The 27,557-nt window shown below is 41.9% G+C and overlaps 1 protein-coding gene across 1 annotated transcript in view; it reads left to right on the forward strand.

Annotated features, from left to right (window-relative positions):
- Positions 1 to 27,557, forward strand: part of LYST (lysosomal trafficking regulator) — a 3,825,950-nt gene that overhangs the window by 456,015 nt on the left and 3,342,378 nt on the right. The window contains exon 4 of the mRNA XM_044075805.1: positions 10,251 to 12,333. Coding sequence (XP_043931740.1) covers positions 10,251 to 12,333 — 2,083 coding nt within the window. The remainder of the gene's footprint in view (positions 1 to 10,250; positions 12,334 to 27,557) is intronic.

Genomic DNA, 27,557 nt, shown 5'->3' on the forward strand with positions numbered 1-27,557 from the left:
AAATTTGCAGAACAAGTGTGCATTTGTGAGAAACAAGTCAGTCTTGGCAGTTGTTTTTAAAACAGTTAGATATCAGAGGCATACACAGCCTTGTAAGTAGCTGCAGTGTGTGTGTGTGTGTGTGTGTGTGTGTGTGTGTGTGTGTGTGTGTGTAGGGGACTGAATTAACTTACGTAGGTCAGTCCTTTTTAACTCATTCGGTCCTGAGTAACAAGAGTCCAATTATGGTGGCTGTTTTTTATTGGCTTACCTGAAAGTAAAAATTTGGCCATAATGTCGGTCACTGTTGATCTCAGTCAAACATATCAGCAAGGCACACAAGAAGTGGCTACCTTTGATGGTCTGGGCAGGATGTGAGCTAAAGCAACTGATAACTGCCACACTGGAGAGTTAACAGGGTTACCATCTTCCAGCAACTGGTTCTCCAATTCCTGCAGTTTGCCTGTAGTTAAGAGGAGGCTGGTGATGCTGTGTGTCTGTGTATATATGTGCATGTATTTGAAATTGTTGTTGTAGGTTGCAGGTGTGCTTTCTTTGTTTTTTTTTTTTTTTTTGCTCCCAAATTATAGTTGTAGAGAGGGACAGCATTTGGTGCAAGAATAGCTACACCTTTGCTGAAAGTTGTGCAAGCACCTGCTGCTATGTAGCTGCTTGTCTTCCTACTAACATTTTACTGCCCGACAGATGAGTAGAGTAATATTGCATTCAATTAATGTTCATTTTTTAGATTTATAATGTAGTAATACTCTTGTGATACACAGAAAGTGACTGAATTTTTAGGGGTAGGGGTGAGGATATATGTTGTTTATACGTATGACTTCAACATGTTGAAACATATGACTTTGATTATTGCTTTTTTCACTTTTTTATGCTAATTTAACACCAGAAGATATGTAAAAGATTGCTGTTTTTTTTATTTATCTGTGTATATGGCAGGAAAGCAAGTAATATTTCCAGATATGATATGGGCATACTCACAACTATCTGCCTTTTCAGTTTATTGAGAAGTACTGTTTTTGTCTGCCTTGAACATTAAGCTTCAGACATTTATTTTTTTTTGAAAGAAGGTGATTTAAAGAGGCAAGTTATTTCCAGCAAGCTTAAATACATTACTGTTGCTACTTTCTCTTTCCATTACCCTATCAGTTGTAGTTAGTTACCCCTCAAGGTGGATGGTTACTGTGCCTTTGAGTTACTACTAAGAAGTAAGTAGAACAACACAGTGTGGACTGTTGCTTGGTTTCCCTTGTTGGGGGGGGGGGGGTCCCATGCCACCCACTGTTGTCAGTATGCTGCAGTGCATTACTTAGGCCATCTCTTTTCACTACCCAGTAAGGGTTACCATACATTCAAAAAAGAGATGGGGTAGTATGCACAAATCATTATCTTTAAAACTACATTTTATAAAAGATACAGATAGTACAGGTAACTGCATGTTAATAGCAGTAACTCAAGAGTGGTACCCTCAGCATGACTTAGCATGGTTAAATGTGGAAGAGCTCTTGATTTGGTATATGTACGTAGTGAAAATTTCATTGCGGACGTATAGCTCTTTAGTAATTGAAATGTTTGCAGAAGATTATGAAAATTATGACATATTTTTCATATGAGAATTATAGTGCCAGATTGGGGGGGAGGCTGTGCATGTAGTGTATGTTAAGACAAAAGAGCAAAACAAGTGTTGTGCAGTACATATTTCCAGAAACATAACTGTTTAGGTAAAGTTATTAATATTATTATTATTGTTTTAATATTGGGACTAATATTCCATGAACATGCATGTATGCACTCATGCACACAGTACAGTAGAAAAAAAAAAAGACATCAAAAAGAGGTGGTTATCATGCACACATCCTGAGCTACTAAGTCCCACTCACAGTTATTAATATGTTTGTAGTAATAACAGTATTTCCTGAATATACTGCTGTGGTGGTGCTGCGGTAACGTTGCCGCCTCACAGTAAGACGCTGTCTGGTTCTATTCTCAGCTAGAGCGTTTTCTGTGTTGAGACATGCGTGAATGGGCATTCCTTCATTGAAGGTTGTGCATCAGGGCTGGCAACTCGGCACGTAAAAATCTACTGCCAATCATTAGCAGACTGGAGTTCCGCTGTGGCGACCCTTAACCGGGAAAAGCCGAAAAGACACAACAACAAAAGTATTTCCTGAATGGTACACTCTGCATTAGCTAGTTATGTATGCATAGTGAAACCAACATGTGAGATGTGCAAGTCTTAAGTGATTACATATTTTCATTTTATTAGTAATGCAAACATTGTGTGATGATGTCGTGTTTGGGGGGGATGTTATATAAGCAGTGGGTGTTAGCCAAAAAAATTACATTAAAATCTGTTTTCCAAGATAAAACAGATCCACTGATGTAATTGCTTGTTTTAGGTACAAGTTATTAATATTCAGACTGTTATAATATTGAGACTAATTTTTCAGTAACTACAGATCTTATATTAGTGAGCAAGATGGCCTCTGCTTGGTGATGTGATTTGGTAGGCAGGCGCATTGAAACATTTAGTGTGGGATGCAGAATACTGCAGTTATTAGGGAGCATATGCAAAAAGTTCTGAAAAATATCACATATTTTCATATTTGCATTAATTGTACAGAACTGGAATATGATACAGTTATATTAGGGGTGACCTGTGTAAGCTGCGGGTGTTACTTGAAAAATGACATTAAACTTGGTGGGTAATGTCATGGCTTCCAAAAATGCAAACATTTGTTTGGTTAGGCAGCTATCAATAATAAGTATATTTTCATATTAGAACTAATTTTGAAAAAACTGTGTGTATCACAGGTGAAAAAATGCTGCCATCTTATACACAACCTTAAGACGCATATGTTTACCACTCAGTGTTACCATCTGAAGTGAGTGGTTTTGTAGATTAGTATTGCTATGCTGAAACAGTGTGAAAGTATTATATTTATAATTTGCATTTATTTTGCAGTATCTCAAAACAGTATTGTGCAACTTAGTCTTGCCATATATTACTGGAAAGCCAAATATTCAATTGCTGATATAGTATGTCTGTCTTGCACACTTTACAGAAATACAACTCATTATTTAACTGTAATACTAAAACATTTTGGCATGTGTAATACCATATGTTCATCAGGGATCTTTACTGCAGTATGCTAAGCCCAATGGGCTATATTCTGCCAAGGATGTAACAGCTGGCCAGTCTTCCAAAGCCTCTGACTCCTTCCAAACACGCACCCTGCAGGGGAAGGAAAACCAGTTTGGCTGCCAGAATACTTCAGGACTTTCTTGCGAACTGAAAAAGACGGAAGCTGCTGTCCTGATAAGGAGTAAAATTAGGGGAAATCTCATAAACTTTACCCTAGCAACAACAGAATCTAAAGAAAAAAAAGGGGGATGGCTGGAGGGGGCAGCTTCTGCAGCAGTGGTTTAATCAAACATCCGCTGTTACGGTAAGAGCACTTATGCAACTGAACTGTGTTCATCAAATCAGTGATTCAGTAGCCTTAGTTATATGTGTAGATTACCATAGTTTATCCTATCTGGGAGGAGGAAGAAGGACTGGATCCAGGAGTCCATGCGAATGGTCTTAGCACAGCCTAGTTTGGACCTGGAAAAGGAATGCAGTTTATAGTGCTTTGTAAAAGTATGTACAGAGAATAGAGTTGCTGCCCTTGGAATACTTCTAAAGTGCATCCCTTTCCAATAAGCCAGTGAAGAAGCCGAAGCTTTAGTAGAATAAGCCTTGACCCTGCCTCACATTGTTTTAATATGTGGGAATAATAAATGTAATCCCAAGGGGCAACCATCAGGAAATTGTCTGCTTTGACACAGGGTACCCTATTTTCTTTTCTTCATAGGAATTAAATAGCTGTTCAGCTTTCCTAAAGGCTGTAGTTATGTCACGATAGTACAAGAGTTGCCAATGCACTTTCAGAGTATAGAAAATCCTTTCTTCCTGTTTTTGGCCCCTGGAAAGAATACAGGGGCATTGGTGTATTGATTGAAAGTAAAGTCTGAAAGCATTTTGAACATGAATATGCAAAAAGTCCAGACTGCTGTTCTTTTCCTTGGAATCTCAAGTTAGTAGCAGCCTGGGCACATGTGTAGAAGGGGCCAAGAGCTTTGGAAGACTGTCCGGCTATAATGTCCTTGGCAGGATGTAACCCATAGAGGTTAGGCTTACTGCAGCAGTGAAATAATAGAACATCTGTTATGGTAAGTACACTTACACAACTGTACTTTTTCTAATAAATTTGTGTCACCAGACAGACTTTTGATACTGACACCAGTGTGTAGCCCATCATTTAATGAACAGTTTTGTATTTTACATGTTTTTTATAATTCTCTCTATTTATATGGTATTGTAAATCATATGAGGTTTACTCTTAATAGTGGGTGTGAGAGAGACTCTCTCAGGAAGCAAGTAGTTTCTTGGATTAAATTACTTCAGGAAACAAGGGGAATAGTCTGTATTTTGCTGTTCAGGACTGACAGAGTTAAAAAGAAATGCTAATTTTAATGCCCAGAAAAGAAGGCATGTGATAACTTATTCTAGACCTTTAAGGCTAAAACAAATGTTTGTTTATTCCAGAATTCACAGTGTTGAGACTTCAGTGCCAATTTTCTCTACTAACCCCTCAAACCATTCTGGTCATTCTGGACCTGAAGGATGCATGTTTGCATTTCTGCTCTAATCCTGACTAAATGTTGATTCCCTTCTTAACCCTCTTTCTCACCCTTCTGTTGTGCCTCCTCCTTTCTCCCCTAATCTTCCTTCCACCCTACATACTTCTCTCATACATCTCTCCTCCTTATTGGCTATGACTCTTTTCCAGTAAACTTGTATCTCTTTTAACTCTACTCTCTCTCTCTCTATTGTTGTTTCTCTTTCCTCCTTGGTCTTCCACTTTCTCTACTTGCTGTTAAAATAAGCAATAATGTTCAATATGAGGTTATTTAGATTGTCCAGTAAGTTAAACTCCTTTCCTTTTTAGTAACAATGTACATTTCTCTTTCCTTGGTCTTACATTTTTTTTTCTTGTTTTAAACTATGTAATAATATTCATTATGATGTCATTTAGATTGTCTAGAAATTTTTAAGTCCTATTCTTGTTTGGGTAACAATATTCATTGTCTAAGTCCTACCAGCCTGTAATCTGTTAATTGAGCTCATGATATATCTCTTATCTCTATATGTGGAGGGCCTCTACTGAAAATGGAAATATATCCAGCTAGACTAGCCCGGTTAACAAATGTAAAATAAATAAAATAAAATAAAAAATTTCTCCATAGACAGGGATCAGAGAAATTTCCTAAGATTCACATCAGGGGGAAATCACTTCAATTTCACCTCCTTGCCGTTTGTGTCTACTGTACCAAAGGTCTTTACAAAATGCCTGGCTCCATCAGTGGCTTTCTGCAGACCAAAGGGCATCTACATTTACCCCATTCTGGAAGATTGCATCATTTAACCAGACTCCTTGGTGGGAATTTAGGAGGTCCAAAATTTCACCTTGACATACTCCCTGGAGCTAGGACTCATTGTCAGTCTAGCCATGTCAAAGTTCTCCGCAATCAAGAGGGTGGTCTTTCTGGAGACCCTGCTAAACACAGTGTTACAAAAGGCATTCTTCTCAGATGACAGACAAGGGTCTGTCTCTGTCCCTGTTTATAAAAGGTTGCCTCATTTCCTATTTGTTAAAAGGTTGCCTCATTTCCTATTTGTATTTCTGTATTTTTAACTGTTTTTCTTCTGAAGAAGTTTGCTGACTTAGCAAACGAAAAGCGCTTAAAGAAGTACTTTTTATCCTTTGTGGTTAAGTTTTAATAAACTGCTGGTGTCAAATCTGCTGCTGCCGTGACCGGTTTTTGTTTCCATTTAATAGTCTTGTGTTTGCCGGAGAGTTCTTCTGTCCCTGTTTATCCCGTGTCATTTGGAAAAGGAGCATATCACAACGTGGGAATTTATCAGACTGTGGGATGTGTGGCATCATGCATCTTGATGGTACCACTGACAAGACTCCACATGATGAAGTTACAGTGGTGCACTCAGTCATAAGAAACTCTTATTTCTATCCTTCCCTTCGTAAAGGAGGAGTTGTCATGGTGGAAAATACAGGTGCAGCTCTACATGGGGATATTCAGGCTAGTGCAGCCTACAAAGACACTGACTACAGACTTCTCACACTTTATATGGCCAACATGGGGCCTCTTAAAATTCAGGGCACATGGGACATTAGCAGTGAGAAGGAAAGACAGAAATGCTGAAGAGATGATGGCAGTCGTTCTGGCACTAATATTTCTCAAGCAGATTCAGATACAGGGAGCTCTGTAAATCCGTACAGACAACACCATGGTTATGTAGCACATCAGTTAGCAAGTAGGAACCCACTTCTACATCCTGTGCAGGTTAGCTGTTATAGATGTAGAAAGTGACCCAGGCATTAGGCCTTCCTTGTGGCAACCTACATACTTTTTCAAGAAAGCGATCAGCCTCTCAGCTGTGACAGATCATAGACAGACCCATATGTTATTTATTTTTATTTTTATTTAACATTTGTTTACTAGGAGAGTCCGACTTGGAAGAAAGCCAATTTTCAGCAGAGGTCCAGGGAGAAACTCTCATGTGCCATATGAATGTTTTTTTACACAGGGAAAACTTCCAGAATCTGACTAGCAAGTTATATATGCCATAAGGAGACCTTTTTGTTTCCCCAGGAAACAGACAGCTGAGAAAGTTCTGTTGTAGGCAGCATCTCCTACAGTTTGGAAATTAGATGGCTTTTCTCTGCATTGGAAAGATCTGTTTCTTTACTTCCTACCATACTCTTGATCCTCTAGTTATTGTAGAAAATCAGGGAGGGCAGGTCAAAAGCTTTATTGATAGCAATCTTTTGGTCCAGACAATACGGGTACTACTGCATGCTGAGCCTTGCCAGGGAGGAACCAAAGGTGTTGCTCCAGTACATGAATGTCTTGACGCAGGAAAAAGGAGTCCCCTTCTGTACCCTAATTTGACCACCTTAAGGTTGACAGCTTGGATGGTTTTCCCTAGCCCTCCCATGTTTTAGAGGACGTGCTCGATATTATTTGGAAGTCTAAAAAACCTTAGTCTTACTTAGCAAAATGGAGGATATTCTCCTTTTGGGGCATTTCTAGGGGCCAAGACCGTAGCATGACCAGAGTATTATTTCTTCTGGATTGCCTGTAAGACTTTTACAAAATGAGGATATCCTAAGACCTTCACTAAAGGTCTGTGCTTCTGCTTTTTCATCCTGGCTTGCTTGGACACTCATTTGTATTCTTGACTACTAGTAAAGCAGTTTCCAAGAGGGTACTTCATTTTAGACCACCAAGATGGGAAGCCATTCCATAACGGAACCATAGTTGTGTGCTAGAAAAGTTAACCTTGGCCCTTTTTGAATCAGCTGCTTCAGCTCCTGTTGTACTCTTTTCCTGGAAAGTGATATTTTTGGTGGATGTGACTTCTGCTGAAAGAATTTCAGAACTACAGGCACTGATGTGCAAAGAACCCCTTCAGATCTTCCATAAGAACTTCATTTTCTTGTGTAACAATCCTTTCCCTTATGCCCAAGATAATGATGATTTCTCTGAATGAAGCCATTCACTTCCCTGTATTTTTCTCTAAACCTAAGAACAGCAGGAAAAGAGCCATCAATGTCATAGAAGTACAAAGATAGTTGATATTTTATCTGCATAAAACAAAAGAATTGAGAGAATCAGATTAACTTTTTGTGAATTTTAATAAAAGGCAGAGAATGGAGGCCAGTAAAAAAACATTGTCCAAGTGGCTGGCATACTGTTTCAGTTATTGTTACTTTGCTAATGGAAAACCTCTACCCGACCATGTTAAAGCACATTCTGCTAGAGCAGCCACCAGCGCCTTCCTCAGGTCAGTCAGTACCCAAGCCATTTTAGAAGCAGCTGCTTGGTTCTTTTATACTGTATTTCACAATATTATAATCTAGGGGTTTCATCCATACTGGGTTTGCTTCTGCCATTCTTCAGGTTCTCATGAGGTTCCCAGATGGGACAGCTACCACCTAGGCTTATGCTTCTACCATTGAGAACTATAACAGTGAATAGTATGATGAACATTGTACAGTTGTGTTAGTATTTTACCATAATTGTATATGTTCAGGTGCATTTCCTGTTGCATTTAATATTCCCATCCTCCATCACCTCTTTTTTTCTTGGTCATCCTTGATTTGGGAAGGATTCTATCTTCCTTTCAGTGACTCCCCCCAACTTTCCTTCTAGTCTTTATACTAGGCCCCCTTGTTCCTTGATCTTTCTCAATATATTAGGGATAAAAAAAAAATGGAAGCCTCTGGGTTGGAGCTGCTTATTAGCATTGTAGCACCCCACTGTGGGTCCTCTCATGCTGTAGTGCTTGATGCTGACATTTACCCCAGTTAGGACAGGCAAGACATAACAATGGTATCAGGTGATGCTTCTGTTTAAAATTTGAGGGAGAGGGATTCAGCTGAAACCACTAAGGGGACTAACAGGTCTGGAAGGTAGGCCAGCCTTTAGTCTGACTGCAGACAGGATATCCTACAGATACGGACTATAGAAGTGAATTTACTTTGAACATTTACAGTTGTAATAAGTTCTTAACACACTTGTACTTTCTTCTTAATTTAAGCAAGTTTGCAGTTTGTTTGAAAGGCAACATTTCTTATCTGACTTATTCAGTGCTTTTTTCTTGTCGGTGAAAAATGTATGCTTAAATAATATATGTAATTTATGTTTACAGATATGTGAAATCCATTTGTCTCCTTGAGCTGTTGAGATTTCATAACTTTTTTACGAGGGTAAAATAGTAGATCCTTTTTTATTCCATCCATCCATCCACTCCGACTGATGGGTCTGAGCTAGCAAACTAGTGCTCCATCCTTGAGCTGTTTTAAATTTTGTATTCCCATAATGTACTAGTGTATGAAGCTACCTCCGATCTTATTTGCTGCCATAGCATTTGAACACAGATTTTCTTGCAACTAAGTGATCCTCCTCAGTGTTTTTTTTTTTTTTTTAAATTTACTTCATTGTTCAAATATTCTTCAAATTCTTTGAGGCCCCTTAAGAAATTCTGTCTTCTGAGCTTCTCTTTTATTGACTTGTTGGCATCATGCAGACGTTGGTCTGCCATTGCCCATACTTCTTGCTTAAAAAAAAAAAAAAAACACACACACACACATATATGCACTCACGCGTGTGTATATGCCTCTCTAACTTTAGCTATAGATAGCTATGTATATCTTTCTCTGTATACATATTGGTGTAGTTTCTATTGCATTTGTCTGTATGGCCCAGATGGCCAGTCTATTTACCCGGTTAGGAAAGGTTAAAGAAAGAAAGTGTTTCAGCATACTTCCACAGAATTGTTTTAGTGATTCAGTGCTACCATTTTATGTCAGTAAAAAATTCTGTGTTTTGAAAAAGCCAAGTTCAACCCAGCTATCTCCCCTAACTGTTAAGAATGCATACTATTTTACATTTATTGAACTGATCTCCTATCATTTAATATATAAAAAAATATATAATACTGGGATTTTTAGGAGAAATAATTTTGTGATTGCCAAAGTTCAAGAGTGTTCTTGGTCTTAAGATGCAGCTTTCTTTTTGATTTTAGAAGTATGTTACAGTTCAAAATTGTATGCTGTCAGTATGACATGAAATCTATGTTGCAAAAGTAATATTATGTTAACTATAGTATAGTAACACTTGCACATCCATAATTAGCAGTTAGATGAGTGTTAACAGAGTTGTTAAAATGATATTTTTAAAACTCTTCACGCACAAAAATCATGAACAGTAAAGTTGTTTCTTGATATGTGCTTGTTAGAGTTCACCAGATACAAAAACAAATAAGGTTGATGCTCACTGCTTGGATATACACTGCCTTATTTTATTTGCCAGTTCTGTACGGAAGCTAAATATTTTAAAGTTTGATTATCTAGATGACATGCATTGTATTTGCATTTTTTTAAACTAAAGAGGAACAAATCTTGAAGTAGCCTTTGTTGTTCATTTATTCATTCATTTAATATTTGATGTAGTGTTAAATGTCAAAACTGCTGGACTCATATGAAGTGAAGATGACAGGATGTTTGCCTTTACTGTCTTATTTTGCAGTATTTTACCTGGTAACTAGACCCACAGTATACTGTTTTAAAGACCCCAAAGAAAAACAGTGCCATTAAAGATAACATGCATCTTTTTTTTTTCAGATTTTAAACTTCCTGCATTAAAAGATGTCTTCTTACCCAAAGATATCAAGCTGTTTACACCCAAGTCTACTCAGGAAAATCCAGACTTAGAAGAGATTTCTTTTTCATCTAGTCGCTCTTTTTCAAAACGGACATTTTGCAGTTGGAATGGTAGACATCCACAGAAGAGTTGCCAGCGTTATTCTGTTAGAAATGCAAAAAAGGCTCATTTGTCAACTTCTGATTCTGATGCTAACTCTGAAGAAAGGGCTAGAATGATTAGGCATAGAAGGTCACGGGTACTGCAGCCCTTTATAAATTATCAGTCACGAGTGGATTCTCTACCAGGTAGAAGCAGCCATCCTTCAGCAGATGCAGTGAAAGACTCTCATTTAGACACAACGAGCCTAGAAAACAAAAGCCATTGTCCTTCTGTATATTTATTATGTTCACATATGCTTACTGATCCGGCTGCAGCATCACTTGTCAGCAAAATGGAGAACACTTCTTTTGATTTGTGTCATGTGTTACTGTCATTGTTAGAAAAAGTTTGCAAATTTGATATGGCTTTGAACCAGAATCCAGCTTTAACTGCAAGTGTGGTACCTACCTTAACAGAATTTTTGTCTGTGTTTGGTGACTGCTGTAATGAGAGTGACTCTGTGGAAAGTGAAGAGGTTGCTTTTGGCTGGAAAGAAGAGCCCATAGCTTTAGTGCAGAGGATGCTTTTACGGGCAGTGCTTCATCTGATGTTTGTAGATATTAACAATAGAAGTGCTATACCAGAAACGTTAAGAAAAAATTTTACTGATTTATTGCGAGCAACTTTGAAGATTAGAAATTGCTTAGAGAAACAAGCTGACCCATTTGCTCCAAGACCAAAGAAAACACTACAGGAAGTCCAGGAAGAATTTTCTTTCTCCAGGTATCGACAGAGAGCATTCCTGTTGCCAGAGTTGCTTGAGGGTGTTCTGCAAGTCCTGATTAGTTGCCTGCAGACTGCTGCATCAAATCCTTTCTTCTTTAGCCAAGCAATGGACCTTATTCATGAGTTCATACAGCACAATGGATTTGAAGTATTTGAAAGTACAGTTTTGCAAATGGAGTGGTTGGTTACAAGAGGTGAGCAGGCTTCCATTGAAGCATCTGAACATGTAAAAACCTTGATCAGCAGTGTAATGAAAATAATCAGTACTGTGAAAAAGATTAAATCAGAACAGCTTCATCAGTCTGTTTGTACAAGGAAGAGGCATAGGCGATGTGAGTATTCTCACTTAATGCACCATCACAGAGATCTTTCAGGCCTTCCTGTTTCTGCATTCAAGAATCCAGCTCTCAAAAATCCCTTTGAGGAAACTGTGGATGGAGACCTGCACTACCCTGAACGCTGTTGCTGTGTGGCAGTGTGTGCTCATCAGTGTTTACGGTTATTGCAGTTTGTTTCTTTGAATAATACCTGTACTGAAATTTTATCAGGCATACATACAGTGGGTATTTGCTGCTGCATGGATCCCAGGTCAGTCATTGCCCCATTGCTTCACGCGTTTAGATTACCAGCATTTAAGAACTTCCAGCAAAATATTTTGAGTGCTCTTCATAAACTTATTTTGGATCAACTTGGGGGAGGAGATATTTCTGAGAAAATGAAATTAGCGGCCTGCAATATATGTACATTTGACAGTAACCAGCTGCCGGACTTGGAGGAAGCCTTACAGAGAAGTAGTGTTGATGGTCAGGGGTCATCTGTGTCTACTTACAGATCAGAAGGAATTTTGCCTACTGGTGGATCAGATGATATGTTGTGGAAGTGGGATGCTTTAGAGGCCTACCAAGACCTTGTCTTCAGTGATGATGGACAACAGAGCCTGTTGATTGCATGTCACATTTGTCAATTAATTCAGAAAGGCACTGCTGCAGTTCAGTGGCAATTGTACATCCATGTCTTTAATCCTGTCCTTCAGAGGGGCGTGGAAATGGCCCACCATGCCCAACATTTAGGAGTGTCAGTAGCTTGCAGTAATGTGTGCAGCTACCACAGCAGATGTTTGTCTCCTGATGTACTCCTGGTTTATCTCCAAACACTACCTACTTTGTTCCGATTCAGGTCAGTAAACATGCAGTGTATGCTTGTGACTATTACTTCTCACATAAACAAATTCATTGTAGTATTTTATAATGAGTGTGCCATTAAACAGAAATTGATTTCTTTTTGAGGGTGTCTGTTGCAGTAGTTGTCTGATTTGATTTGATCTACTTAGAAATTTTTATTTTGCTGCAGCGTTTGAAGGGCCTCATTCCATGTGTTCCCAGCAGTTGAAGAGCACTGAGTAGTCTTCCTTAGGTTTTTTTTTTGGGGGGGGGGGTCTTCACACTTCGGTATCCTGGCCTTTTTGGTCTTTCCTGCTGTCATAGTTGTGATAGAAGAAACACAGACTGGGTTAGTTGGGGTGGTAGGGTGCTGCATAGTTATCACATAGAAGGCTGAAATCCGCATTGGTACTGGTTTCCGTCACCTCCTGCTGGTGGCAGCCTGTAGCCCAGCTTCCTTGTGTAAGGTCAAGATCACCACTTTGTGTTCATTTCTTTTTGGAGTTCCACAGCATATGATTTCAAACTCCTGACTGAGCACAGCAGTGTTTGATAATGAGCCTTTGAGTGGAACCCGGTATGAATCCGAATTTTCTTAATGCATGTAATTTTGGTTCATAGAGAACAACCACTAACTACCATCTTCTGTACTTTTATTGCCTTAAAAGTCATGTAAAATGAGTATATGTAATTAAGGGCTGTGAAATATATATCTGATGTATATTGTGGTGGTGGTGGTGTTGCGGTAGCGTTGTCACCTCACAGTAAGACATTGTCCTGTTCGATTCTCAGCTAGGGCGTCTTCTGTGTGGAGACGTGCGTGAATGGGTGTACCTTTGTTGAAGGTTGTGCGTCAGGGTCGGCAACTCGGCACGTAAAAATCTACTGCCAATCATTAGCGGACCGGAGTTCCGCTGTGGCGACCCCTAACAGGGAAAAGCCGAAAGACACAACAACAACAACTCTTAAAAAGCTGCTACAGACATTTTGGCAGCAACAATGAAAAACAGAGGCTAGTTACATGATGCTAAGCAATCATTTTAAAAGCAAGTTGACAACCAGAGGTAGAAGAAAGAAATGTCTTTTGCCTTTGGGGACAGGGTTGCATATTAAGAGCACTCTGTGATTTTGCACTTCCTGATTTTAGTGAGCAAAGAAGCCTTTTGATATCCCTGAATTTTTTTTTTTTTACTTCTTTCCACTCAAAAATGGGGAAGGAACTGTAGCAGAGTTTGACAATGCATGTGTTTCCCCCAAACTCCAGCAGCTGGTTGAGTAGCTTTCACATTTCTTTCTTTCTTTTTTTTTTTTTTATGTGACTGAAGACAGTACTGCATAGGGACAAGTTTATCCCTCATTTATGTGCACTGCTGTTTTTGACACACATTGGAGGCATTTGGCAGGCCTATGGAGATTCACTCATCAAAACAAATCTTAAATGTGAATGCTGCACCAGAAGAAAAGCCATGGGTCTGTGTAAATCCCTTGTGTAAGTTCCTGTAGTAGGTAAAGTCCCTTTGGTGATTGTTTTAACCTCACCTACCTTCCTTATACGTTTCATTCATTCATTCTTTCATTCATTCATTTATTTGTTTGTTAAGCTAGCAGGTAGACTTCTTGCAAAGCCTTTTTCAATCACAACCTAGGCCTCAAAAATGTTGCAAAAATGTGTGAATCAGAATTAGATAACATAGTGTCAGTAAATAAGAAGGTTGAGTTCCGAAGATTCTATGACTGTCACAGTTCAAATGTAGTTTGTGCAGGGGTTTGTGTAACTTGTGGCAATTTCTATATTAGTAAAACTATACAAAAACTTTCAGGCCATGTGCAGCTATATGTAATGTCAAGAATAGAAATGCTTTATGTAAACGTAGCTTGTCTTGCCCAGGTTTTGTTCAGTTTAAATTCTTTGTACTAGAACTGATAGACTTGTTTTTGGTGACATGGACACTTTGCTAGAGGTGTGTGAATTAAAGTCGCAGTTGCTAGTTAATGCAGATTCCCAGCCAGGATTGAACAAGTCTCTTAATGTTAAATGTGCTTTAATATGGCTTAGATGACCTGTTAACCATTATCTATTTCTTTAGTTTACGTTTGAATTGGTTTGAGACATTATTTCTAAAAACTGGGATGTTACATCGAGGAAACTGTCAAGCCATATCAAAGAACACTGTGCAGCCATACGTAATAGAGACAAATAATGATTTAGGTAAACACAGTCACGTATGCACAGGGGGTCCAGAAATGTGTATTCCTAGTTTTAGAACAGGTAAGATTTATTTTATGGAGATGTGAATACTTTACTGGAGTCCTGTGAGTTAAAGTGGCAGTTATTCCTCAATGCAGAGGCTTTCCCAGGACTAAATGAAACTCTGAATATTAAGTGTGCTTTGCTGTGGTTGAGGTAACCCCCTCACCACTAACTATGTTTTCAAAGACTTTACAGGTTCACTAAAACAATTAACTGGTTGTCACTGGTGGTGTAAAGGAAAGTCTGCCAGCACCGTGTTCAGATCCTGTATTCCACAGTTCAGTGAGCAAACTAAGCTTAATTTGCATTGTCAGTCCATCAGTTCAGCCTGCTTCCAGATCTTCAGTTAAGTACCCCCTTGAGGAAAGATTCTTAGCTACTAGAGTGTTGGTGAGATATGGGCTAAGGAGCAGAAAGAGCCAAGGTTGTGGGAGCAAATAGTAAGGAGTGATCAAATTGTGGGGTGGGAAGAGACCATGATCTGCTTCAGTCTCCCTCTGGGTGGTCAGCAGACTTGAGACAGTGGTGTAGACTGTGGGCAAGTCAAGAAAACTGACCATTGTTCCGGTTTCTGATTGATGCCAGAATTGAGTCAAAGCATATGAGACGGGTGGTGAGTAGGAGTTACAAGAATCTGTTAAGCTTAGATTTTGAGCTCACCAAAAGCTGGGGAAGAGCATGGAGTACTAGGCTGGACATACAGCTGACAAATACTCAGTGCAAAGAAATATGCCTGGTGCCAAAAAATTGAGAAGGTTCAGAAATTTTGGCTGGTAATGTCTACATAGTATTTGAAAAATGTTTACTGAAGTGTTTTTAAGTATTTGCTGGAGATGCTTGGGGGGAGCTATATGTAGTTGGGCTTATATTTTTTTGGGCTTATATTTTTTGTGGCAAGTTAGCACAGCAGGACTTAAATGGCCTTCTGAAGAGAATTCTGTATGATGATAGGAGCATAACTGAGGACTTTTTCATTTTAGGATAGAATCCTGAGCTGAGCTAAGCCTCCATGGAAAGAGTTTAGCTGCTTATTGATTCTGGTAATAAAGAAAACTATTAATAGAAATGAAGATCCTCTGACCCACCATAGCACAGAGAAACATTTAGAAAAATGGAAGAAACAAAAATTGGAAAGAGGGTCTATGTGGAGGAGGGGCGGAGAGTTGTTATACAAAAGTGAAAACTGTAATGTAGTTTCATTTCAGGTGTATTAACTGACAGGTGCTCTGAGGCTGCAGTCCATGAGATTTTATATAACATTGCTAGTAAAGATAATCTTGATTGGTTAAAGTGTCTAGCTGGAATGTTGATCTAGAGCACTGGTGAAATATTTTCCTTTTGTGAAGTTGTTTCTGATGCTCTGATGCAAACAACCGAACAAAAGAATTCTTATTTACTTTGAGTATAATCTTAAGCTAGGTTTTATTGACAGACTTTGTTGGATAGATTTCTGTTTCTAAAAAAGCTCATAGCTGTGCTAGGTGTTGAAAGAAAATCCTTCATAAAAGTCTCAAAATATATGTATTTTTGCCTACTTTCAAAGAATGTCCTTCCCAGTTGTCCAAGCTCTACACCCTTTAATCAAAGGACTTTAAAGTACCTTGTGGAAACTCTACAGAGATGCATGTATATGAAGATGGTGTGCATCTGGTCCCAGTCTGCCATGTTGCTGGCCAGCTTTTCTTCTAACTTCCCACATAAGAAAATGAACTACTCGAAGAAGTACATAAGGAAGTAGAAGTCAAGTCAGCAGGCTGATGACACTAAGTCACAATTGGATTACTCCCCAGTCTGGAAGACAGCAATATCTGAGACGTACCTTTGCAGTCCCTGTATCTTGTGTCTGCTGTTGTTGAAGCCTCTAATGAGACCCCACTGGAGGTTACCATGCTGCTTGCCTAGAGCATGTCCTTGCAAGCTGCAGCCACTTTGCCTTTGATCAGTTCTGAAGCCTTTCTATGTGTTTTGAGTTCCAGTGCCCTTCAGTGAAGGAGTGGGCAGTATCCTCATGCTGTTAATTCACAAGGAGGTTGAAGTAGACTGGGTTGAGCTCTCAGGTGTGCAGCCACAAACCAGGGCCTTAAAGCCGACCACAGTTAGAAGCCTAAGATGCCTAAGCCTAAACAGATGTCAGCTGACTTACCTCACCTTGGGGTGAATGGACTTCCATCCTTTTCCAGGAACTTCAGTTTGACCCATGACTTCATTCATTATTGGAAATCCAGACAGCCGCATTCTAATGAGCTTTCATTCTCAGGGGTGCCCACTGCCAACAGGGAAAGGGTCCATCTCCCAGAAGGATTCTGAACCTTCAGAGTTGGGCAGACTGTAGATTGTGTCATTTAGGGATACCCTACATAGAGAGAAGGAGTCCTTTAAATGGAAGTCATGGAATTCCCTTATGTTTAGATGAGATATAGAATTTTTTTCTGGGCCTGCCTGAATACAAACCTTCGGCCATTCCTCCAGTCCTAGAAGTCCTAGATGATACATTTAATAGTGTTTCTTTAGAGGTAGATTATCAACACCCTGCTGTTAGGAAGCCACACCATTTTCTTATGGTTCATGACTCCTGGAAGTACCTGTAAAGAATCCTTTGACTGACTCCTCAGAATGGAGAACATCGACATCTGTGCAGTAACTGAAACCTGGTTCAAGGCTGCACAGAGCACCGCAGCACTACCGGGCTACAACTCATACCACACATTTCAGCCACAGAACATGGACCGAAGCAGAAAAGGTCGGGGTGTATCCATACTCATCAAGGATACCTACACCTCCAGGTTAGTGGCGCAGGATGATACCTCTGAGATCATCCATGTGCGACTAACATCGAGCATATCTGCAATGCAAATTGTGGCCTGCTACAGATCACGCTCCATGACCCAGGACCACCACTCCGCCTTTCTGGAGACACTGGAAAACAAGAAGGTCCTACCGAACACTCTGATATTGGGTGATGTCAATTACCCTACCATTAACTGGGAAAACTACTCAAGTACAAACTCCCAGGTCCAGCGCTTCCTGGAATTTATCAACTCAAATGCCCTGGATCAGCTGGTAAACTCCCCTACCAGATGTGAAAACATATTGGACCTGGTCATCACCAACATGGGGGGCAGGTGTTCCACACCGGAGGACAACCCGTCACTGGTTAGATCAGACCATAAACTAATCACTCTGGATGTCCACACCACACCACCACCTCCAACCAAGGAAACCACAGTGAAAACCTTTTCTATAGCAAACTTCACCTTACTTACGACAGAGGTGGTAAGTTTCACAGCCCCCACGCTAAAAGATAAGTGTCTAAGATGCAGGAATCTTTACAAGTGCACTCTATGAGCACCTACAACGATGCATGGATAATGCCATCCCTAGCAAAACCAAGACTCACTTCCCTAAGAGAAGAAAACCAGTCTGGTGGACCCCTGCCGTAAACAGGCTATACAATGGAAGGAGGAAACTAGTTCAGAAAAAAAGCAAATCCCAAGAAGGAAAGACATCCCTGATCAATATCAGTAAGAAACTAAGGTCCCTCATAAATTCATCCAAGGCTAACTTAGAAAGAAAAACAGCCAAGGATTCAAAAGATAACCACAAAGCCTTCTTTAGCTAAGTCAAGAATCTAAGTGGCACCTCGCAGATATGCTCTGAGCTAGTGCAAAATAGCACAAAGTATACTGAACCTACTGATATTGCCATCATCCTGGCAGATAGATTCAGTGCAAACTTTACCCCCCTCTCACCCACAAAAGGGCCCACAACAATACTGAAAAAGTGTAGTGTCCCAGAAATCACAGGCGCACAAGTGAAAACAGCCCTTTCAAAAGCCAAAAGCACAGCATCAGTGGGGCCAGATGGTGTCCCAGGCTGCGTCTTGCACAAACTACAGAATGAACTAACCCCCCCCCCCCACCTAAACACACTGTTCACCCTCAGCCTCTCCACAGGCTACATGCCCATAGAGTGGCACACAGCAACGGATATTCCGCTCCACAAAGGAGGGGCCACAACTGACCCTGGTAACTATCGCCCCATAAGCCTGACTAGCCTGGTCTGCGAGGCTATGGAGCGCATCATCATGGGACTCATTAACAAAGACATTGGGAACCTCCAAACACTTGACCTGATCCAGTTCGGCTTTGTTAAGGGCAGATCATGCCTACTAAACCTGGTTGACTTCTTCGAGACAGTCACCAAGACCATAGATGAGGGGAAGGTGGTTCACATAGCCTACCCTGACCTCACCAAGGCCTTTGACACCATTTCCCACTCGGGAATTTTAGAAAAACTCACCAGCCTGAACATAAACTCCTACGTCACGAGATGGGTTGCCAACTGGCTTACAGACAGAACTCGCACGGTAAGAATAGCGGGCTCCAGGTCTGACTCTAAACCAAGTCACAAGTGGTGGCCCACAAGGCTCAGTCCTGGGACCCCTACTGTTCGGCATATACTTCTCAGAAGTACAGGCAAACACAGAAGGACTATGGCTAACCAAGTTTGCTGATGACTGCAAACTGGGAGCCATAATTGACTCTCCGGCTGACACGAACATTCTCCAAAAGGGCCTTACTGAGATGGACACCTGGTGTCAAAGTCATGGTCTCAATGCCAAAAAATGCATAGTCATCCCGTCTGGGAAAAACAAAACACCCATGAATTACCACATAGGTGGCAGCCCCCTTAATACAGAAGAGGTAATAAGAGATCTGGGGACCCAGGTAGATAGTACTCTCTCCTTTGACAGTCATATTGCCAAAGTAATTAGGAAATCCTTTTATGTAGCCCATCTAATTACTAAAGGGTTTGCATCTAGAAATAGAGGTTATAGTGCCCCTCATCAGACCCATCATAGAGTACAATGCCCCATTTGGGATGTACCTCACAAGACACTTCCAACAGCTGGAACGATCACAAAAGTACCTCACCAAGAGAATTACTGGCCTCAAACATATGTCCTATGCAGCCTGATTGGAAAAACTCCAGCTCTCCGTGGCATATCGCTTACTCAGAGGTGATCTCTGCCTGACTTACAAAGCCATGTCCAACTCAGAATTGTCACTGCGAGCCACTCGCTCTAGTGAGCTAAACCTTGCCACAACAATAAATAGAACATGCTGGAGGGATAGATTCCTGTCACAGAGACTCCCCATGCTTTGGAACAAAATTCCTAACTACATTAGGCAGAGCCCCTCACTAACACTCTTCAAGAGAAACCTTGACAAGTGGATGGGTAACAGAAAATACACCCCTGGGATCACTTCATTGGCTCTTCTTGACAGAGGCTCAGTTAATGAATCAATGGGGCGGTGAAAGCTGACACACACTGGCTAGGCTTATAAATGCCCACGGGCAGATAGCCTAGTACCTACCTATGAACCTGTGATCAGTGATGGTGTCCATGGCATCTGGCCAGGAGCCCTATTCCCTATGATAGGGAGAGCAAAATCATCATCTTCACTGAGAACATGATACCTTGGCCATTATGGCGCATATTCATGTTGAGAAACTGAAAGCCATTCGGTAGAAAAAAAATTGCAGAAAACCACTTTCATCAATTCTTATCACACCCCCCTCACATCCTTTGTGTGGAGGTGGAAATCCCACCCCAGCTTATGTACACTAGCTCTGACAGTGCACAACAATTGGGAAAAGTGCAGTTTCAGAGATCTCTGAAAGTGGACTTTTACAATTTTTTTTTCTACCAGAAGGCATTTGATAAGAATGCCTTTGGTAGATCGACTGTAACGTTAAGGCCCTTATTTTCCAGCCTCACGTATTAATGAGTAGAGGATAAAGGATCTAAAGAGGAAGATGTGTAACCAATGCAGTCTCAGTTCTCAGGTTGGCAGGCACTCCATGAAGTATGATTGTGATGCAGTGGCTGCATCATGCTGGACAACTGCTGCAGGATGTGTGATTAGGAGACCTGCTTGGCTGAGGCCACAAACCCTGCTCGAATGTATAAAAGTAAAACTTAATTCACCCCTAGACAAAGAGCTTCTGATGTTCTTCTTGTTTCACTGTTGCAGTCATCACATTTGGGTTATCCCTGCCAGGGTAGCCCTCGGCCGGCCTGAATACCAGAGACTTAGTATTTCTGCGTCGGTTGCTGTCGCTTGAAGACTGACGTCAGGTTGTCAGTGGTATAAAGGAAGGCAGCCGACGCCATTACATCAGTCCTTCTTGCCGTGGAGCCCGAAGCTGAAGCAGTTTGCGCGAGGGCTGGTCGGCCGCTACCTGAGTTTAATTTCCGAATTGAAGTTGAAGTCTTCAAAGGCTAAGTACCCCGTTGGGGATCCTTTTTTCTTGCACTAACCAATGTCAGAAAAAGTTAACAATTGTCTCGCCTGTGGAAAGCAAATACCACACTGGGACTTCCACTCTTACTGTGTCACTTATTTAGGCCCAGACCACGACGTCCCTCATTGTCGGTTCTGTGCTTTGTTTAACGCCAGAACTATTCGTCGTCAGGCCCTTATTGTAGCCAGATATTTCCGATTACAGTCCTTGAATTCCAGTATGGCTTCCGTAAGCCATCAGACAGCAGATCTTCCGAAAAAATGTAAAGATAAAGACTGAGACAGACCACACAGGACCAAACCTTCCAATGCTACCACCAAACTGGTCGTCAGTCTTTCGGAATTCAGTGAGGCGCTTTTGCAGCCCCTGATGCCTGTTTCAGTTAATTCACAGGCTGCTACTGAGACACTTTCGGAGTCCGGTATGCCGCAGAACTCTTTTTTTGTCTAAGGATCCTGCAGTCGTCTCTACCATGGATGAGTCCAGAGCTGCTGTGCAGGCAATGGCTTCCGAGGAAGTCCTTCACAAGACAGAATCCAGACATAAACCGACGTCTTCTTTCACGGCTATGCTACCGTTCTTTCTAAAACAACCAAGTTCCTTAGGCCCAGGGGTCGAACCACCCCCAAGAAACCGACTACCAGCCATTCTCCTGCGCCTGCTCCCTTGCCTCAGTCACAAATGCTTAAAATGGCAGAGAACGTTATCATGCTGATTAGGGGAAGCCAAGCCACTCCCTCAAAAAGAAAGAGATCTGTCTCCAGTAGTTTTGTCTGAACAAGAGTCAGATGATTCCGATGCATTTGACTATGAAGACTTGCAGCCCTTCTGTACATATGAGGATTTTGATGCAGTGGAATCTATCCCTTCAGCTTCTCCCCCAGAGGATTTTTCCTTTGGGGAAACCTTGCATACCTTAAGGGAGCATTTCAAATGGGAGAGTCAAGACTACCCACAGTCCAAAAAGAGATTCAGAGAGTTCCTGGACCTTTTACAGCACAGAACCTTAGCCACCCCCACCCCACCCACCCCCAGTGCTAGATGTGCTGGATGATGTCTACCTTGAATCCAGCTTGACTCCAGACGCCCTACCCCCTGCTCCCAGAAAACCAGACAGGTACTACAGAGTCCCTGACTCTCACAAATATCTATTTAAAAATCCAACAGCGGACCCTGAAGTCATAACTCAAGGCCCAAAAGGAGTTAAAGCTTTTTCAGCTAAGAATCCCACCCCCTCAGACAGGGATTCCAGGGCACTGGGCAGATGGGGTGAAAAGGTATACACCTCAGCTACTCCTGCTGTTAGGGCACGAAATTGTCAGTTCCATATGCTTAAATATCAGCAACATACCTTGGAACTCCTTAAACAAAAAATGTCCTCCTTTCCTGCATGGGCAGAATCTAAAGATTTACAGGAGTTAATGCACTCTACTGGTTAAGTAACTAAACACACTTTGCACTGTGGTTTTCATGCCATAGAAGCTTCTTGCAGGGCACCAGTCACTGATCTGTCATTAGAAGACATGCATGGCTTAAGGAACAATCCTTGCCAGACCATGTATAATCAAAATTGTTGGATGCACCCTTGCACAAAGATAACTTATTTGGTACTAAAGCAGAAGAGGTATTAAAAAAGATGGAAGAAAAAGCAAATTCTATGCAGACGGATAAAGATTTCTTACGGGTATAGCCCCCTAGGTTCAGCAGGCATTTTCCTTCCAAGCACTGGTCATTTCCTGCACCTAGTAAACAGGGCCAGCCTAGGCCCTGTGGATACAGACCTCCAAGACAGCAGTCCCAGGGGTTGCAGAGATCTAAGCAGTGGACTTCTTCCACTTCAAAACCTGGGAGTTCTAAGCCACCTCCTTATGGTAAGAACTCACAATGACTCACCTCCTCCAGACCTCACCTCTGCCCACCGTCACATACCCCTAGGAGGAAAACTCTCCTTTCACTCAAGCACTTGGGCCACCATTACCAAGGACCAATGGGTTCTGAACATTGTGTCTCAGGGGTACACATTCTCCTTCCACACCATTCCAACCCCAAAAGGGTTCCTAAATCTACCACTAAATCAGTGGGCATAGACTCAAAAGCAAATCCATACCCTGCTTTCCTTGGGAGCAGTAGAACACGTTCCTGCAGAGCAGATAGTACAAGGCTTCTACTCCAGACTTTTTATGGTATCCAGAAAAGCGGGCACCTGGTGCTCCATCTTCGATCTATCCATTCTAATCACCTTCCTGGTGATCCCAAAATTCAAAATGCTCACCCTCCAGCAGCTGATACCCATGCTCTCCAAGGATGCTTGGCTAGCCACCCTGGACCTAAGAGGCCTACCTCCACATTCCCATCAGGGAGTCCTGCATAAAATGTCTTCACTTCAGGGCAATATCTCAACACTTTCAGTTCTCTGCGCTTCTCTTTGGCTTATTTACTGCTCCCAGAGTTTTCACAAAAATGCCTGGCTCTGTCCATTGCTTTTTTCAAACAAAGAAATATTCATAATTACCCCTACTTGGATGACTGCCTTATTCAGGCAGACAGCCAGATTAAGCTGCTCAAAGACCTGGCCTTTGTAAAGAACCTACTGACCTCCTTAGGGTACTCCATCAAGAAAAAAAAATCCAAATGGGTACCCACCAAAAGGATAGTCTTCCTGGGAGCAAGTCTGGACACAGCATCCCAGATGGCATGCCTAACCCCAGAGAAACAAAGTTTCCTATCAGCTTACCTCTCTCAACTGCCCACCAGGCCCCAGCTCTCTGCAAGGAAAATCCTGCAAGCTCTGGGGTTCATGGCATCTTGCATACTCCTTATTCCATATGCCAGACTGCATATGAGGAAACCTTCAGTGGTACCTAAAGAGCCTTTGGTGTCAACACTCTCAAGATCTGGAAACTCTTTTACCTATTATTCCTTGCCTGTGGAAGGAATTTCTTTGGTGGGCAACAGCCTGCTCCCACAACAAGGGACTGCCCTTCTTCCCACAGCCCGCTGCCCAGACCCTCACTACAGATGCATCAGTCTATGCTTGGGGTGCACACCTGGATGGCAGGTGCATACAGGGCCAATGGAACCCCCAGCAACTCCCCCTGCACATCAGTCAAAAAGAGATGATGGCTGTGCAGCAGGCCTTGATAGCTTTCATACCCCTTCTCTCTCCAGGGGGTTCTTCTTTTTTCACTGTTGCAGTCATTACATTTGGGTAATCCTGCTGGCAGGTTGCCCTGAATTCCAAAGTCTTGGGCCGTGCATTGGTTGCTGTCGCCCCTTCCCTGACGTCAGGTCGTCAGGGGTATAAAACATGCAGCCAATGCCATTTTCACCAGTCTTTCTTGTCGCGCGGTGCTCGAAGCAGAAGCAGTTCACAAGTGCCGGTCGGCTGACTCTGAGATTTTCGAGTTCGAATTTCAAATCCGAAGTCTTCTATAAAGCTAAGTATCCCGTTGGGGAAACTTTTTTCTTGCTCCAGAACCGATGTCAGAAAAAGTTAATAATTGTATTTCTTGAGGGAAGCAAATACCTCATAAGGACTTTCATTCTTACTGTATTCCTTGCCTAGGCCCTGATCATAACTTTCTGGGCTGTCAGTTTTGTGCTAGATTTAACCAACGCACTATTAAGCGTCGGTATGATTTTGCTTTAAACTACTTTGGACGCAGGTTTAATTATCCAGAAATGTCATCGGAAAGCCATTTGACTACCAGAGTTCACAAAAAACGAAAAGAAAAAGAAAGACAGCTGAGGCCCAAAACCGACGACAAAGCTTCTCCTAAGCAAAACGCTGGTTCGCCGGTTCTCAATGAGGCGCTTTCGCTGCCCCTGACAACCGCTACTTTAGAGTCGCAGGCCGCTACCGACTCCCACGTGGAGTCGACCATGCTGCTGGAAACTCAATGTATTGGAGCCTTGGACGCTAATCCTTCAGATGGGTCCGGAGCCGCTGAGCAGGCACCGGCTTCTGAGGGTGTATTCAGACCCAAACATCTATACATTAAACTGACTTCAAAGGCAAAGACTAAAGCACCTTCAAAGGTAAAGAAGCAAACTCAAGAGCCACGTGGACAGGCCTCCATGCTCAAAAAATAGATGCTCAAAATGGCTGAAGACTTTATTATCTTGATCAGGGGTTCCCATCCCCCTCCTGATAAGTGGCCTAGGCAAGAGACTGACTATGAATCTTCAGATCAGGTTTCCATTTCTTCTGATTCCTCTTCTGATCAGGAATATTCTTTTCCCCCATGAGGATTCTGATGCTGAAGACTGCATACCTTCAGCTTCTCCTCCTGAGCACTATTCTTTTGGGGAAACCTTACATAGGGAGCATTTCCACTGGGAGAGCCAAGATTTTTCAGAATCTTAAAAGCGGCTCAGGGATTTTCTGTTACTACCTCAGCACAAGCAACTAGCCATCCCTCCTGTGTTAGACATTGTAGTGTGTTTTCAGAGTCTAGCCTTACCCCTGACTCCTTGCCTCCAGCTCCTGTTAAGCCTGACAGATATTACAGGGGTCCTGACTCACATAAATTCCTTTTTAAAAACCCTGCTGCAGACCCAGAAACTATTTCTCAGGGTCCCAAGGGAGGTAAGGCTTCCACTGCAGAAAACCCTACCCCTTCTGACAGGGATTTTAGGGCACTGGATAGATGGGGAAAAAAGGTTTACACATCTGCTACCTTGGCTATAAGGGCCTTAAACTGTCAGTTTCATATGCTCAAATATCAGCAACATGTCATGGCATTGCTTAAACAGAAAATGTTGTTAAACTCTGAATGTGCATAAAACAAGGAAATGCAGGATATATTGCATGCAGCTGAACAAGTTGGAAAGCATACGTTGCAATGTGGTTTTGATTCTTTAGAGGCCTCTTGCAGGGCCGCAGTTACAGGTTCTGTAATTAGAAGGCATGCTTGGTTAAAGGAACAAAAGCTGCCTGATCATGTTAAAGTTAAGTTATTAGATGCACCTTTACAGCATGATGCTTTGTTTGGTGTTAAGGCAGAAGAGGTGTTAAAGAAAATGGAGGACAAGGCTAAATCTATGCAAACGGTCAAAGATTTCTTACAAGTACAGCCGCCTAGGTTTAGTAGACACTGGCTAACAAAGAACTGGTCCTTTCCTGTGTCAGACAGACCTCAAAGGGGCAGGCCCAGACGCCCTAGATGGAGATCCCAGGCGCGAGGTTCATACATGTCAAAGCAATGGGGTGCTTCTACCCCCAAAAGTGGAGAAGACAAATCGCAACCTTACAGGAAACAGTCCCAATGACTTCCCCCTGCCTGCGCCAATCACTTATTTCCTGGCAGCACCCTTAGGGGGAAAATTAGCACTTTTTTCTCAAAATTGGGACATTATAACCCAGGACAAGTGGGTTCTAAATATCGTGTCACAAGGCTACAAGTTCCATTTCCATACCCTGCCAAAGGTGAATGGCTGGCCAGATCTGCCCAGAAATCAATGGGCAGAGGCACAAAAACAAGTCTCATCCCTCATGGACATGAGGGCCATTCAACAAGTGCCAGAGCAAGAGCGGGGACAAGGATTTTACTCAAGGCTGTTCTTGGTACCCAGAAAGGACAAGGCCTGGTGGCCTGTACTGGACCTATCGATTCTGAACACATTCCTGGATATACCAAAATTCAAAATGTTGACTTTGCAGCAGCTTCTGCCCATGCTGGGTAAGAACGCTTGGCTTCTAACTTTAGACCTAAAAGAGGCATACCTGCATGTCCCAATCAGACAAATATGCAGAAGATATCTCGGATTCAAGGCTGGCTCAATGCATTATCAATTCTCTGCACTGCCCTTTGGGTTATCTACTGCGCCCAGGGTCTTTACAAAGTGCCTGGCACCAGTAATTGCATTCTGCAGACTAAGAAGAATACAAATATATCCTTACTTGGACGACTGTCTCATTCAAGCAGAGAACAAGGGCATCCTTCTACAGCATCTGGCATTTGTGAAAAAACTAGGGTACACAGTCAACGAAAAGAAATCAAAACTAGTACCCTCTCAAGAGATAATATTTCTGGGTGCAAGCTTAAATACAACTGCCCAGATGGCTTATCTCACGCCAGACAAACAAAGGCAACTGACTACCTATTTCAAAATGTTAGCAACAAAGGCCAAGTTATCTGCAAGAAAAATTCTGCAGGCTTTGGGTTTCATGGCATCCTGCATCCTACTCATTCCATATGCAAGACTGCATATGAGGAAACTTCAATGGTACCTAAAAAGTGTTTGGACTCAACATTGCCACAGCCTGGTAACTGTAATTACTCTCATTCCCTGCCTGCAACTGGAGTTTCGATGGTGGGAAAAGGCTTGTCACCAAAACAAGGGACAGCCGTTCACATTACCCCCAGCCAAGCAGACACTAACAACGGATGCATCAGATTATGCCTGGGGGCCCACATGGCAGGAAGATGCATTCAAGGAACATGGGCCTCAAACCAAATGCATCTACATATCAATCAAAAACAGATGCTAGCTGTTCAAAATGTCCTGACAGCCTTCAAGGACCTACTTCATCCAGTACAACTAATGATAAAGACAGACAACACCTTGGTCATGTGGTATATAAACAAGCAGGGGGGCACACATTTTTACCCCCTTTGCAGACTAGCCATGACTTTGTGGGACACAGCATTGACTTACCAAGTACATCTGCAGGCACA

The sequence above is a fragment of the Protopterus annectens genome, chromosome 1.part1, assembly GCF_019279795.1.
Source record: "Protopterus annectens isolate FY-2018-M chromosome 1.part1, PAN1.0, whole genome shotgun sequence".
Taxonomy (NCBI): Eukaryota; Metazoa; Chordata; order Ceratodontiformes; family Protopteridae; genus Protopterus; species Protopterus annectens.